The sequence below is a fragment of the Papaver somniferum genome, chromosome 9, assembly GCF_003573695.1.
Source record: "Papaver somniferum cultivar HN1 chromosome 9, ASM357369v1, whole genome shotgun sequence".
NCBI lineage: Eukaryota > Viridiplantae > Streptophyta > Magnoliopsida > Ranunculales > Papaveraceae > Papaver > Papaver somniferum.
In genome coordinates, this window is record NC_039366.1 from 13,157,386 (window position 1) to 13,174,803 (window position 17,418).

A 17,418-nucleotide genomic window follows, 5' to 3' on the forward strand; every position below is an offset into this window, starting at 1 on the left:
TTTCTTAATTATTTGTGATTTCATTTGATGGTTTATGCTTGGGACTAATCCTTTTGATAGGCCATGCTTAAGATTTACACTTAATATTTTTAAAATCTATTTTGGCAAATAAAGAGTCAATGTTTAGAAGCTATAACTGTTTAGAATAAATACATGAATCGCATGAGTATAAGAATTGGTGAAATCCTGAGTCCTAGTATCTCTTGATCCTGTGACAATTTTGTATATATTTTTGTTTTTAAATCTTTACAAGTCCGAGCAACGAATCCTTATTTACCGCAATCTTAACACTATAACAAAATGGCGCCGCCGACGCGGACTTGTATATAGATTGATTTATTTATTTTTAGGTTTATTATTTTTTTTTAGAATTGTTTGTTCCTTTTTACGTTTCTTTTTGTCTTTATTTTGCAGGTTCAAAGTGAAAACTAAGGACTTGGAGAGGAAAAATCTTAAAGCGAAAAGAGAAGAAAAAAAGGACAATTTTAGGATTTAATTTTTAATTTGTAATTTTTTTAGAGTGTGTGAGGAAAACTGTAATTTTTTTTTTATTTATTTTGGACTTTGGACTTTAAACAATTGGACTTTGTTTTTTTTTAACCCTACGGAAGGGTATTATTATTAAAAAAAAAATTATTATATAACTGTGTGCAGGGAAGGACGACGATTACTATATCGTCTCGGCCCCTCGGATTCGCACACGGCATAGGAGTCGTGGCCCGAGTCGAAGACAACGGCTCATCGCCCGTCTGGTACGGGAGGTAAGTCCAATCGAAACACCCGCGAATCTCCTGCAAGCGGGTTACTGTCTGCCTTAAGGTGATAATTGTTTGAGGACGAACCGGACTGTCTTTATTTTCCTAGTAAAGGGCAAGGCGTGGCCTAAACAAGATAAGGGTACGGATTTCATCACCGTTCCCTTCTTGCCCGCCTTAGGAAAACGAAACCTAACGCGAACCCAAGCTTAAAATTTGGAATACAACGAGACCGATAGGGTAACGAGCTTAATAGGAAACTCGTTCGAAAAATATTGGTTGCTCTTTAAGCACACTCCAAAGTTCATGATGGTTTCTGTGAGTTGAATGCGTGACTGCGCCGCCTTGTGATAGCGGTGAGGCCTTGGGTATCAAAGCTCCACTGAGCTTCCCTCGCCTCAATTCAACTTACTTTGACTCGGATTGATTCCAGAGGGGTTTCCTCAAATTGCAACGAATTCCCGTTCGAAAGATAGAAGCTGGACTAGAAACAATCTAAATGGAGCCATCATGCTTTTTGTTTGCTAGAAATCTTTAGGTTTGCTTTGGTGGAGTCGAGTCGGCCTTATTTGTGATTGTATAGAATCCCTCTGTAGTTTATATTTCTTCGGTGATGAATCCTTTTGAGGAGACGCCACCTGCGATGACTTTGCGAGAATATATGTCTAGAAATTCTCGTTATCAAGAGACGTCTTCGGAAATGACTCTTGGTGAATATATGCGTGGGCAGCGATATATGGATACTCCAACTTTTATTGAGGAATCACCTCTAACGATCTATGAGAAATATTATAAACATAGACCATGTAGTTGGGAACAAAGCTTGAGAATTCGTGAATATCAAAAATTATATTGTGATGATGATGAGGAGGAGGATGGTGATGATGATTATAATGATATTTCTAGTTCAAATCCAAATAATTTTAAAAATTATTTACCTATTGAAAAGGACGAGGATTTGACTAGAAATACCCCCGTTTTAGACGATGATTACGAAACGGATGATGGTTTAGAGGAACCAGTTTATCTTGAGAGTACTGTTTTCGAGTCAAACGATTTAGAAACAATAGTCTTAGAAGAACTCGTAGAGATTAGCGGGGATGAACCTGACTTAGAAAAATCAATCGCCCACTTTCAGGAATCTGATGACCTAGAAATTAGGGAGATTATGACCAGTCTACCTAGAGACGCCAAAAACTCTATGTTTGGGGGTGATTATCATTCTCCATGTTCTTTAACTCTTAAAAATATCCCTCACTTGGGACTTGACATCAATGCCTCACCCATCTTACGAGACTATCTTCGTACTCGTTTTCCAGAACCTAATGTATTTGCCAGTTTGTTGATCTAGATTTAAGTTATTGATCAGTGGTTCCCTTGTATATGCCAGTTGTGTTGATATTAGTCAGACCGGTATCTCAGTCCCTTAGGATAGGTTCATTCTGGCAGTGGCCTTCAGACAGATATGGGAAACATCGTTCACTTTTCAACCATCTACATTTTTCTTTTTCCATCTTCTTAATCTTTTCATGTGATTAGTCTGACTCCGAGTATGATGTCCATCGTGAAACTATCTTAGTAGAGCTCTGTCACTTATATGAATTTTAGTATGCTTGAGTGAAAACTCGTGTACAGAAATTGGAATTTCGCATCAGGGTACTTCCTCCTATAATTAATAAGTATGCCACCCAAGGAGGTTCTTTAGTGCTTTCCAAGATTTTGCGTAGATAGTTAGGGTCTGGAGTATTGGTTTTTGTGGGTACACCTCTGATAAACCCACCCGAGATTAACTCGGTCACTTTTCAAGAATAAATTTGCTCGAGGACTAGTCTCGTAAAACGAGTACGAAGATAGTTAGGGTTGGATATCATTAGTTTCTGGAAAACGAGTACGAAGATAGTCTCGTAAGATGGGTGAGGCATTGATGTCAATCCCAAGTGAGGGATATTTTTTAAGAGTTAAAGAACATGGAGAATGATAATCACCCCCAAACTTAGAGTTTTCGGCGTCTCTAGGTAGACTGGTCATCTCCCTAATTTCTAGGTCATCAGATTCCTGAAAGTGGGCGATTGATTTTTCTAAGTCAGGTTCATCCCCGCTAATCTCTACGAGTTCTTCTAAGACTATTGTTTCTAAATCGTTTGACTCGAAAACAGTACTCTCAAGATAAACTGGTTCCTCTAAACCATCATCCGTTTCGTAATCATCGTCTAAAACGGGGGTATTTCTAGTCAAATCCTCGTCCTTTTCAATAGGTAAATAATTTTTAAAATTATTTGGATTTGAACTAGAAATATCATTATAATCATCATCACCATCCTCCTCACCATCCTCCTCATCATCATCATCACAATATAATTTTTGATATTCACGAATTCTCAAGCTTTGTTCCCAACTACATGGTCTATGTTTATAATATTTCTCATAGATCGTTAGAGGTGATTCCTCAATAAAAGTTGGAGTATCCATATATCGCTTCCCACGCATATATTCACCAAGAGTCATTTCCGAAGACGTCTCTTGATAACGAGAATTTCTAGACATATATTCTCGCAACGTCATCGCAGGTGGCGTCTCCTCAAAAGGATTCATCACCGAAGAAATATAAACTACAGAGGGATTCTATACAATCACAAACAAGGCCGACTCGACTCCACCAAAGCAAACCTAAAGATTTCTAGCAAACAAAAAGCATGATGGCTCCACTTAGATTGTTTCTAGTCCAGCTTCTATCTTTCGAAAGGGAATTCGTTGCAATTTGAGCAAACCCCTCTGGAATCAATCCGAGTCAAAGTAAGTTGAATTGAGGCGAGGGAAGCTCAGTGGAGCTTTGATACCCAAGGCCTCACCGCTATCACAAGGCGGCGCAGTCACGCATTCAACTCACAGAAACCATCATGAACTTTGGAGTGTGCTTAAAGAGCAACCAATATTTTTCGAACGAGTTTCCTATTAAGCTCGTTACCCTATCGGTCTCGTTCTATTCCAAATTTTAAGCTTGGGTTCGCGTTAGGTTTCATTTTCCTAAGGCGGGCAAGAAGGGAACGGTGATGAAATCCGAACCCTTATCTTGTTTAGGCCAGGCCTTGCCCTTTACTAGGAAAATAAAGACAGTCTGGTTCGTCCTCAAACAATTATCACCTTAAGGCAGACACTAACCCTCTTGCAGGAGATTCGCGGGTGCTTCGATGGACTTACCTCCCGTACCAGACGGGCGATGAACCGTTGTTGTCGACTCGAGCAACGAATCCATATTTACCACAATCTTAACACTACAACACAACAACATCATATTTCCAATTAGCAAGCTTAGTTTGTGCATTACCTGTTTTGGTTGTAGTAATCTTTCTTTGTCCTTTCTTGTTCTCTGGATTTTCTTTGCAGGTTTTAGCATGGTAATGTAATTTGCTGGTTCCTTGGCTACTGGGTGCAGGCATTCTCCTGTTACAAAGTTTGCATTCAGTTATAAGTATCCCAATCTCCTTACCTTTTACCATCTTCTTTTCAATTAACCTTTCAAAATCATTCCAAGCATCAGACCTTACTGCACGTAGTTTTTTCTTTTCTTCATCTATAATTTGATCTTCATCTACTTCTACTTCTGCTACTCTCTACTGCTTTTTTATGTTGGAGGTGCAACAACAGCAGGTAATTGAGATGCAAATGAAAGTGAGGGAGAGGGATTGCTTCTTCTTGATGAACCAACATAATTGGATGCTCCTCTTTCGCTTTGGGACATGATTAATTTCACAAATTGAAAATCCTAATTTCAGAAACCCTAAATTGAAAATTTTGGTTTTTAGAATTGAAATTAAACTCAAAAGAAATAGAAGAAGATAACCCTAGTTTTCTAATCAGTAATCACACATGATTTGTATAGAGAAGATGATGATTTTGCTCGAATTGAAAGGAAGGAGATGAGGGGTGAGTTTTTCTTCTCTCGTTTGTGTTACTGAACCAGCTGAAGTGAAGAAGACAGAAGTGATTCTGTCGAAGTATAGTAACCTGGGTATAGGAATTTACTCGTGCTAGTCACACGTTAGCGGATATCGGAACTAAGGCTAACGGAAATAGCCCAACTGGTACCTTTACGGTAGGATAAAAATAACCGATACATTACTGGTTACGGATAACCGATTACCGGTATGACGGAACTAAGGAAACCGATAATCGGATTCGGCTAGCGGATGTCCATTGACAGACCTACTTGTTATACACATTTCAGAACCAGTTACTAATAGCTTATGGCAGTGTTATAATTTAACATGGCTCCACTAAAGTGTATCATTACATTTAATTACCTGTTGTCACCCAAAAAGTAGATAGCAAATCTTCATCAACGTATCCCAAGATTCCCTTCATCTTTTGTTTCTTAGTCTAATTTCTCAAAGCAACATCTAAATTGCCAAACACACCCTTATTTTAGGAAAATCAACTCAACGGACAGAAAACCAGATAGTTACATAACCTTCATCTGAATTGCCAAACGCACCCTTATTTTAAGAAAATCAAATCAACGGACTGAAAACCAGATAGTAACATAACCAAAATAACCCTGTTTTCACTCTTCCTCGTTCTCTCTGTTTTCCTACATTAAACCATCAAATCATGTAGGAATACAAATCAAGCGACACTAATCGGACATTAACATAACTACATAGCCCCAATGTCACCAAAAAAATTCAGAACAGAAATAATGTCCAACACCAAATTACCCCTGATTGAGGATAAATTGTCTAAAAAACTTTCACCGTACTCTCTCCTTTACTCTTCCCCCCTCCCTGTTTCAATTACTCTGTTTTCCTCTGTGTCACAGAGATCATAACCTAAAAAAAAAACTCATTAACTGCATAATTTTAAACCGTGGCAGTTGATCAAAAATCCGTGGCAAAAAACAGTTTGCCACGGCAGTCTCCTCGTAACAAATAGACCTGTGGCTAAAGCTATTTGCCACGGAGGTTGCCACGTTTACTTACGTGGCTAATAATAAAAGAGCTTTTACCACGGGAGCCTTGGGGCTAATATTTAGTTGGACGACACATGTGTGGGGTTATTAGCGACGGTGTTAGCCACGTTTTTCATTGTGGGTTTTGCTCCAAGGCCATTTTATATGGCTGGGTTTCACTGTAGCCAGTTTTACTGCTAGCCTAAAATAACAAGACAACATTTGCTTGCACTACAACAATTTCGGAAAGACAATCTACTCATTAAAAACCACAAGTACTACATATTTGTCTGGTTGATTACATTCAAAAGCAAATAAAAACTTAATAGTAAACCATTTTGAGTCTGATAGGAGGAGAAAGCTAATAAAAACTTAATACTAAACCATTTTGAGTCTGATACAAGTTTCAAGAGAAATTAAAGTGAATGAACACAAATACTTAATGTATCACGGATGGATTTCTTACTTCCAAAGTTAATTATCATATATCTTCCAATACCTTGAACGTAATATCTTTCAATGAAATTAACCTGCAAAATGTAGACATCAAATCTGATATCAATGACAAATAACAGAAGATAACATCCCCGTATACAACATTTACAAAGGCTTAATTTCTATCCTTTCAAATATAACATGAGGTCTAAACCATTAAGAAGATACAGAAGAATCATAGGAACAACCATTCATCCAAATATAATCTCTCACTTACACCTCAGGGATTCAAACAAGTAGAAATATCCATCAATACGTTTAAGCCGATGCACCTAGTTACCCATAAATCAATCCATGGCGGAAAAAATAATAAGAAATTCACAGTAGCCCGAAACCAGTACACCCATTTCAAAATTTCCTAATAATTCAATATGAATATATATCATCCACTGGTGTTGGCAAGTTATTGGCTAACGATAAATCCTAATGTGTGTCGTGACAGCTAAAACAAAGAATGCGTCCCCAAATATCACTATAGTCCATGATATTAATCCAGAGTCTAACTTAAAAATTTAACAATTATGGCATTGTCTTTCTAATATGTTGCAGCAAGGGGAACATGTTTACAGGTTTACAAGCAACTGTAATCTTATGAATTGAGGTATATAACTATGCACAACCATTTCTACTAATAAAGCAGAAAACATTACCTCAGATTCGTGTAGTAAGATCATAACTCTGGCTCTGGATGTGGGAGGTCCCTCTACAAAACAATACACAATTAAGAAAGATTGTGATTTTAGATAATACACTGCCAAAAATATTTGCAGATATGCTTATACATGCCCGAGAAAGCTTAAGAATCTAGATATACACTGCCAAAATATTTATGGATATATGCTAATACATACCCGACTCGACCAGCAAACAATAGCAAAAGGGCATCTATTTTCTTATGTGATTCCTCGTTAGCCTTTTTCATCTCATCTACAGTTTTCTTCATATCAAGACGTTCTTCTTCCATGTCGTTCTGCATATGAACCTGATCTTCCTTCAATTTATTAATTTCATCTCTTAATGCAGCATTTTCCTCGTTGATTTGGACAACATTTGAAGAAGACTGCCCCATAAGCTTGGTTACTTTAACTGCTGAACCAACACCACGAATCCGACCTGGTTTCTCAGCTCCCATGATTTTAGAATACTTGTCTCCTTTCAGATGGTCATAAGAAGTGAGTTCCAAAATTGAAACATCAGTATCTGAACCATCTTCTAAGTCTTCCCTCTCCAAGGATTCCATTTGAGCCTGCAATTATAATATGTAGAGTTAAAGTGAGAACAAGCTGCAACCACATTACTAATTCTAACAACATACAAATTAACGTATTAAAAGCCATACGCAATTTGCTTCAGCTATAGGGTTGGGAGTTTTCCCTTCTCTGGCTCTATAGGATTTCTGATACACAGCCGCTCGAGTTGCTTTCTTTTTGTGTTGTCTCTTCTATCTGTTCATATATAGTATGTCAAGATCTACATAAAAATTAACTATCAACATTGATTGATATTAGTCGTTACCTCTATCGCGTGGTTCACGAATGACTTGGTACCACCATGATGAGGCACAACCAAATGTTTTCTACTTGCTTTGCCGTTCTCTCTCTTTGTCTATGTTATTAAGAGTTCAGAAGTTATAAGTCACAGTTTAACATATAAACTCATAAATGATAAATTTGTCAACATTCTCACCTTGAATTCAGGTGAACGCCAATATATCAACATATTTGCCCACTGAGTGTCAATAACTTCGTTTGGACAACTAGCTCTGTTTTGTGCATCAGTCTTCTTCTCATTGAAATGTTCCAACCATTTTATGTTTGTTTGGCTTCCATTTTTCATGGATTTTTTCCTCCACCCAAAAGTTGATCTCATCAGAATAATGAAAATAAATCTACAATATTCATCAGTTAAAATTTAGCAATCTTCAATCAATAAAATGATTTCATATATTCGTTAAAGTAATTTTTTTTACCTTCAGCTCTTCAATGGCTTCCTCAAGCTTTTCTTCCTTATGGGGCATTTCAGACCAGCCACGAATGTCAAAAGGGAAGTTTTCTCCATTTAGTGCCAGCTTTCCACAATAAGCCGAGATCTTGTTCGCATTCGGTCCAACTGGTGCACCCTTGCAAAATTCCAGTGGTACTTTCTCACCCTTTTTCAGCTTTGTAAGAAAGTTCAACTTAGCCCCTCCTCTTACTCTCTTTGCTGCCGGAGGTTGTGGGTTGTCATCCATATTCCTGCAAGAACCACAAACAACAAGTAAGCGCATCATAACAAAACAAAAAGATCACACAACATGTGGATAAAAAAACATAATAAGAAATTAATGAAAATTTGTATTCAAGTTTCAAAAAACTACTTAATACAGAGAATCAGAAACAGAAATGTAAAAACCAAGAGATGCAAAAAGTTGTTTGCGGTTATGAATCATAATCATTTATTTCATCGTCGTCCTCGTCCTCATCCTCGTCCCTATCGTCATCCATCCTCATCCTCCTCTTCATCCCCATTTCCATCCATATCTTCATCTTCATCCTCACTTCCATCCAAATCCCCATCTTCATCCTCACTTTCATCCATATCTACGTCTTCATCCGCACCCATGTCCAAGCTCTGATTTACAATATTTCTGCTAGAAGTTTTATTAGAACCGCTAGAATCAGTGTTTGGAGGGTCAACCGTAGTTCCTTCCACATCGTCTCTCACCAAATTTATCTCATCATCATCATCATCATCTTGTAAACCAATTGGTGTACTTTCTATTAATCCATCATCCTCACCACCCAAATCAAAAGTATCTCTAGGTTTATTGGTAACCACGACATGCCATCCCGGGTCAGTTGGATCTTCTACATAAAACACTTGATTGACTTGCGATGCCAATACGTACGGTTCTTGTTTCTGAGTTGACAACAAATGTGTGAAATTAACAAGAGTGAACTTCAATTTGTCTTCTTGCATACCTTTTCCCTTCTCTACATCTACCCAATTACATTTGAACAGTACAAACTTCTTTCCTATCGGGTAAGACAACTCAATGATATCCGTCATCTGTCCATTCTTATCTCTAACACCCTGCCTCAAGTTGAACCGGAGTTGACGGACGTTCAACTTGTCTCGGAGAAGTTGGAACCTTGGAGATGATAGGCCTTTGGTAAAGATATCCGCCAGCTGATCCTTGCTGCTGATAAAATTCACATGCAGTTGTCTGCGTGAAACTCTTTCCCTCACAAAGTGATAGTCTATTTCTATGTGCTTTGTGCGAGCATGGAATATGGGATTAGCTGTGAGATACGTAGCCCCTAGATTGTCATACCACAGAGTTGGTGATGCACACTGAATTCCCAGCTCTTGCAGGAATGACTGAATCCATATAACCTCAGAAGTTGCAATGGCCACACCCCGATACTCAGCCTCTGCGCTTGACTTGGAGACTGTTTTTTGTTTTCTTGCACTCCACGAGATGAGATTACCCCCAAAGAATATACAGTAACCACTTGTGGATCGCCGATCATCTAGACTGCCAGCCCAGTCTGAATCAGAATAAGCATACAGAGTATAATCTTGACTAGGTTTAATGAAGACACCATAGTCTATTGTATGCTTCAAATATCGCAGGATTCGTTTAACAAGCTCCCAGTGTTCGACATAAGGTTCATGTATAAACTGACAGGCTTTGTTTACTGCCACAGATATATCCGGCCGAGTGATATGCAAGTACTGAAGAGCTCCAACAACACTCCTATACAGAGTGGAATCCTCAAACTTAGTAGAACCCACCTTGTGTAGTTTTGCATTAGCAGCCATTGGTGTGCAAACTGGTTTGATGCCATCCATTTTAGTACGTCTTAACAAATCTGAGATATATTTTCTTTGAGAAAGCACTAGAGACCGTCTTTGTTGCAAAACCTCAACCCCCAAGAAGTAAGACAATATCCCCATATCTTTGATTGCAAACTCATTACCCAAATCTTTAATTAAGTTAGTAACCATGTTTGAGTCTGAACCTGCGACAATGATGTCGTCTACATAAACCAATACATACACTATTGAGTTACCTCTATGTTGAACAAATAAAGAAGAATCTGCAATGGAGGCTGTGAATCCTAGTCTTAAGAGATGATTGCTGAGGCGGGAGAACCAAGCTCGAGGAGCTTGTTTAAGGCCATATAGCGATTTGTGTAACTTGCAAACATGATTTGGATAGTTAGGGTCTATATATCCAGCAGGTTGCTTCATGTAGACCTCCTTCTCTAAGACTCTATGGAGAAATGCATTCTCCACATCTAGCTGACGAAGAGACCATCCTCTCATTACTGCAAGTGTCAGAACTAGCCTTATTGTACACGGCTTAATAACAGGCGAAAAGGTTTCTTCATAATCTATACCTTGTTGCTGCGTAAAACCTTTTGCTACCAAACGAGCCTTGTAACGTTGTATTGTGCCATCTGGATTTCTTTTAATCCGAAAAACCCATTTAGAACCAATAATATTCATCCCTTCTTTGTACTCAACCAAGGTGTAAGTGCCATTTTGAATCAAAGCATTTATCTGCACGTTCATTGCATCACGCCATTCTGGTATTTGACAAGCCTTAGAGTAACAGGTAGGCTCCATGAAGTCTTGATCAAGAAGTGGGTGTTTGGTCGCAGTCAGACAAAGTTTCTGTATTGGCTTTGAAATCCCAGCTTTGGCTCTCGTGATCATTGTATGTACTGGAGCATCTACAACTTCAGCTGACGCATTGCCATTCTGGTTTTGGGAGACTTGAGGTGATGGTAACACAGGTGATGTTGCAGGAGTCTGCTGAGGGGTGACATCCCGTAGTACTGCTGGTGAGATCGGCTGGACAATAGCCGGTTGTACATTATGCTGATGTTGCACTGTCACTGTATGATTGTGAGGGAATATAGAAGACCCAAAAATATCAGTACTGGTTGCATGAGTGTCAGACCTTACCTCGGGAGTACGCTCCAGGGAAGAAGAGAATGGGAATATGTTTTCTTCAAAGCGAACATGCCCGTGATATATATTGTCGGTTGGTTGGTAGATGAAGACAAATGTAACCCTTATGAGCTGAACTATATCCTAGGAATATGCAGGGGATAGACCTAGGTTCTAGTTTGTTGGCATTATATGGTCTTAAGCATGGATATGCTAAGCAACCAAAAAACGCAGGAATTGGTAGTCTGGTTGTTTTCCAAAGAGTAACTCAAGTGGAGTTTTGTGATTAGAGGACTTGTTTGGTGTCATGTTAATGAGATAGCAGGCTGTGGTAAAAGCCTGTGGCCAAAAATCTTTTGGAAGATGTGCTTGATATAAGAGCTAGACCACTCTCTGTGATATATTTGATCCTTCGTTCTGCTAATCCATTTTGAGCTGATGTATGAGGGCAGAGAAGAGAGAAACGATGCTGTATGTCTGAGTTGCTTAGATATGTAGTTAGTTTCTTGTATTCCAAAGGGTTATCTGATTGAAAGATATTTATTTTGTGGCCTGTGAGGTTTTCTACTTGTTTTTGAAACTGAGAGAAGATATTGAAAACAAAAGATCGTTGCACCAATGGATAAATCCATGTATAATGAGAATAAGCCCATGAATAATAGAAAATAACGAAATCCATTACGAGATGATTTTTGGTGAAACCCAAATGTCAGACACAATAAGACTTAAAGGAGTTTCATAAGTGGTAGTACTAGGAGTAAAAGGAAGGCGCCTACTCTTGCTAATATGACAAGAGTGACAGAAGCCAAAGCTCTTATTTTGAACTGGAAGGGAAAACTTTTTGACAATACTAGAAACTGTGCTCAGCATTGGATGCCCGAGCCGCTGGTGCCATATTGGAATGCTTGCAGAAAGAAAGGTTGAAGGAGATTGAGATGATTGCACGCCACCATCACTATCCAGCACATACAGCCCATTCCCATTCCTTCCTGATAGCAGCGTTTCCCCCATGATTTTGTCCTTCACAAACAAATTAGTGTAAAACACAAAGTATACATTGTTATCCTTGCAAAACTGATGAACAGATAACAGATTCTTTTTGATCTGAGGCACATGATATACATTATTTAAAGAAAAATTTCGATATTTAGAATTGAACTCAGTGTTACCAATGTGTGCTATTTGTAGAGCATTGCCATTACCAACTCTCACTTGATCAGGTCCATCATATTCATGTGGTATACACAAATTCTGAGCATCAGCCATATGATTTGTCGCACCCGTATCTGTGACCCACTGAGTATTAGTTGCGTCAGGAAAGGAAACATAAGCCTCTGCAGGTCTCTAGCGATTGTCATTGCTCCTATCATAACGAAACCAACAACGATCTGCAGTGTGATTTCTTTTCTTGCATATCTGACAGTATACATCCCATTGAGGTGAACCACGTTGCTGGTTAGGTGGACGACGATTGTTATTGTTTGGTGGTGAATTTCGTCGGGGCTGATTGTTGTTCATCCTTGGTTGATTTCTGCTGGAATATGCTGTACTCGCAGTTACAAGATTTGTTATTGGTTGGGATTCCTGAGACAGTTGATTCTCTTGACGCATCTCGTAGGTAAGGAGAGACTTGAAAGTCTGGATATCCATATTATCAGCAGTACCCAACACAGTAACTATTGGATCATAAGACTGATTCAATCCATTACAAATGAATTGCTTCATTTCATTAGCAGGAACTGTGTAACAAGTTGCTGCAAGTTCATCAAATAAATGTTTAGCTTCATTTAAATAAGCTTTCAAAGACTATTTACCTTTGGACAAGTTATGCAGTTTCTTCTTGAGATTCATCTGGTGAGCAAACGTCTTAGGCGCAAACTCAGCTTCCAGTGCATCCCATATTGCTTTCGAAGTATCTAGCTTTGCAACAACGCTGAGAACTTCTGGTGTAAGGGTTGAGTTTAACCAACCAATGATTAACGCATCTTGTGCTTCATATGCAGTGAAGGCAGGGTTGATTTCATCACTGTCCGGGAGAGTGCGTTCTGGTATTTCTTTTGATCCATCAATGAATCCAGTTAGTCCATGACCCTTTAAGATTGGTTTGAACTGAGCTTTCCATAGTATGTGGTTTGTTTCAGTGTGCTTCAAAGTGACAAGATGATGTATTTGAACTTGTCTAAGAGCGTTTGTTGAATCTGCCATATCTGTTTCTGTGACAGTGGTGTTTGTTCTTCACTCTTTTTTTTTTTTTTGTTTTTGGGATATTTGCGGAAGGTGAACTTGGATCTTAGAGCCTGATACCAAGCTAGAAGTGAATATATGGTGAATATCTTCCACACCCATTGTGGAGATCCTGGAGTCTTATTTATACTGATAATGAAAACAAGATAAGTTACAGACTCTAACTGAAACCAAAGACTGAAAACAAATTCAAAATATCAATGACTCAGCTGACCGTAAATATTGTCATACGACTCTCACTGTGTACTCATTCAGTGACTAAGTTACACAGCTGCATTCTTATCTCTAACAATATCCGTCATTTGTCCATAATACATCGACTCCCCAGCACTCACTTTAATGGCACGAAGCTTCACACCACTAGATTGCGTCTTTAAATCACGTTCTTTGGCTAACGTTCTGAATATGTACCATTGATTGAATATCCAGTAAATCTGCTCGCTCTATGAAAGGGACCTCGAGAAAGTGAATATACTTCTTCAGAAATGGGACAATTGGCTTCTTTCAGCGAAGTAATTTCTTCTTTAAACCACTAAGGAAAGTCGTCCTCGTGTTTTTTTTGTATTTTGAATGGGAGACAGCCTTTTATTAGTTAAATTTATAAGGCATTTATGCTGCCTACAAAACAGTTCACCATGCATCACGTACATGTATAATTAAAACAACTCATTATACCGCAAACACTAAAACCCAAATGAGCAGTAAGAAGTTCAATAACATACTCTAGATACGATTGTACACGTCGTGATTGAATAAGATGTAAGCATGAGCTAGTTTCTTCTCCGCAGTATCAAGCATGAAGCTCTCTAAACCACCAATATGACTATTTTATGTGTACCTGGAAGGTCTATTCAGTCTTGTCTCAGCCTGACCTAAGTGTCAATATAAGAAATTGATATATAACGACTGATTGAGACAAATAAATGTAGATTTACCTATCAGATGTTTGTTGTTTTCAGTGATCTTTGATTTAGCATCTTCAAACTCCATGAAAGTGAAATTGAATTTCGGTATGTCCGACAACTTTTCGTTAGCTTTCTTGATAATAGTATCGCATCTCGTGAATATTCTTTTTTCATTCTCCACGGGACGATGAAATCTTAAAGGTTCTCCAACGTCAAAGTTCTCTATGTAAAACACTCCCCCTTCTGTTAGTTTTGGTCCATGGATAGAAACACAGTCTTTTGGGATGCTAGCATGTATCTGATCTCCATGTGAAAAGTTCAACATAAGGTTAAAAACGATTTATGTTTTTTGGTAGGTATGGAGTTGTAACTGCGGTGTTTAATCAGACGCAAATTTGTACCTTGTCATCGGTGAGTATGATATCCAGACTTCGCACTTCATGCGTGTTGAAATCTGTGTTTTCCCATTTTTTAAGAACACACACCTTTAGTTTGGATTTGGTTCCTTTAGTAAGTTATCTGATGATTTATGTCATGTTTAATTTTATTGCCCTGTAGAAGATTGTCAAAATTTAGTACCCACCTTAACGCTTGAAAGTCGGAATAATTCAGATAACTTGTGTCAGGTGGATTTAGGGTATTTATAATAAATATTTTTATGTTGCGAAGAGATGTGACTTTTTGGTAACGATACCATTACGGTTTTGTTTTTTCTTTGACTTTCTGGTGGTTAAAAAATCTTCTAAAAAGATGCGACTTTTCTGAAATGATACTACAACCTTTTAACGATAACAGTTGAAAATTTGGCAGTTACTAACCGTCTAGATTTCAGTAATTTCATAATGAAAATACTTGTAACCGTTTTGACTTAAGTATTCTGCATCTCCATATCTGTCTAGCATGCCTGAATATATGATGGACGAAATTTGTTTCACACAATTCTCATCTGGTACAATGAGATAATCATCTGGTATTTTGATCCAGGTTGGGTCTTTCAGATGGGTAAGTGCAATTTCCGGAGGATTTCCATTTCCAAGATCAAGTACCCATTTAGCAAATATTTCTTTATCTTCTGTTGTTGTAGATGATGTTTATGTACCATCGTTGCTTCATCCCATATTATTAGGTTTGCCTTGCACATTAACTCTGCCAAATATGTTCCCTTTCGTATGCCACAAACTGAGTCTTTTCCAAGTTGTAGGGGTATTTTCTTTTTTCAGTTGAAGAGGGTAAGGAAACACTGGGAATTCTTTGAGAGACCTGTTGATCAGGTTCATTGATTTTTCAGTTTCAAATAATACCAGGTATTTGAGTTGTTCATCCTCGTTTTGTTCATGCAGAATATCTTAGATAGAAGTCTGCAGTTTCGGTTCCACATCTCCGCTGGATCTTTGATTTCGCAATACAGTAGCAGGGTTATGAACATTTCACCTAAGGACTTGGTGGATCCCCAAGTACTTGCCTCTTCAATCACTTCTTGCCATTCATGATCGGCATCCATTTTCTGCAATTTTGGAATGTAAATTGATGTTTTGGTTGTTAGTGGTTGTATTCAAAACGTGCTAAACGATGTGATTGTATTTGATGTTTTGCGACCGTTTTGTAAATCTGAATGTGGAGACACGATTGTTGTGTTTCTTATACTGCAATATAAGACACGTTTGGCGAAAAGGCACGTCAGCAGAAACTTATGTGGGCGGGTTCCATAATAAAAAAATTTCTTTAACAGTAACATTATGGAAAGTTGCAAGGGTTTCGTCATCTTTTGAAAGCGACCTTTGGGGTTGCCAAATGGATCGTTTTTCAAAAGGAACCTGGTAGATGGTGACCAATCAGATAACGCTGACATGGAAAGTTAATGATGATGTGGGCTCACCATATCCAAGAATCAATGTGGTGACGACATGTCAGCGTTTTGGGTGTCTCTTTATTATAAAGAAAGATAAGGAATTTGATTGGTAATCAAGTTTAGCTATGTTCGGGAAACTTAAACATTGGACGTGGATTATTCTGGTCGGTCTATTTTAGTTATCGATTGCCGTAGGATAGCTTCTTATATTGTTTCTAAAAGCTGAAATTGCTTGTAGCCCAAGAGACCTTATGTGGAAGCTATATAAAACGAGCACCCTATAGAAGTAGACACACAAAAGCAAAAAGAAACCCAAGTCTTCTCGTTCTTCCTATACAGTTAAGCTTGTTCCTAGCGTAAACATCAATTTAATTTGTTTGCTGCGTTTTTTTTTGGCAAACAACAATGTCAAGATCAAATATTCCCGAAGAGATCCAAGAAGAGATTTTATTAAGGTTACCCGTGAAATCCATCTTATGTTTTAAATCCGTATGCAAGAGTTGGTATGAATTACTTTCTAGTCGTAAATTCATCAAGGATCACCTTAATCTTCCCACCAAAAAACACCTTAGAAACAGAAAGATTATGATCAGAGTTTATGATTGTTACTTCGAAGCTGATGATATATTTTATTCCATAGATTATGCTTCAATATTAAGGGAAGCTGTTCTTATGAATTACCCAAACGACAATAATAATAATTCTATAACTCACAGTATTTACCATTTTATTGTGGGATCTTGCAATGGCTTGATTTTATTATTAGCCGATGATAGTGAAAAACTATTTCTTTGGAATCCATCAACAAGAGAGTACAAGGAAATTATTAGAGCACCGGCGCCCTTAAAAAGCTATCTTGCCTATGGGTTGGGTTACGATGCCAAAAGTGATAATTACAAGTTGGTATGCATCGCAACTGGCAAGTCTGATGATGACGAGCTTGATGATTTTTCTGAAGTTTATTCATACACATCTGGTTCATGGAGTAGAGGCCAAAACATCCTTTATGTGCATTCTGATATAACTGGTGGTGTGCTTCTGAATGGTGTTCTGCATTGGTTAGGTGAAGCTGTACACTGGTCAGGTGATACGGCCACTCGTGAAAAAACTATAATCTCCTTTGATATTAACAGTGAGAAGTTCATTGGTTTACCACTTCCTGAAGAAACTATGAAATGCCCAGAAGAGATATTTGATGTCCAAGTGCTGGGAGATTCCCTTTGCTTAATTTGTGGTGTCCGTAACGTTCATTTGATGTATGGGTTATGCAAAATTATGGTGTGA

The 17,418-nt window shown here is 38.1% G+C and overlaps 1 protein-coding gene across 1 annotated transcript; it reads left to right on the forward strand.

Moving 5' to 3' along the window:
* The first annotated feature begins 16,539 nt into the window (after positions 1-16,539).
* LOC113311398 (F-box/kelch-repeat protein At3g06240-like) lies at positions 16,540-17,418 on the forward strand. The gene has a single exon (XM_026560240.1). The coding sequence runs from the start codon at positions 16,540-16,542 to the stop codon at positions 17,416-17,418; it is 879 nt and encodes a 292-aa protein (XP_026416025.1).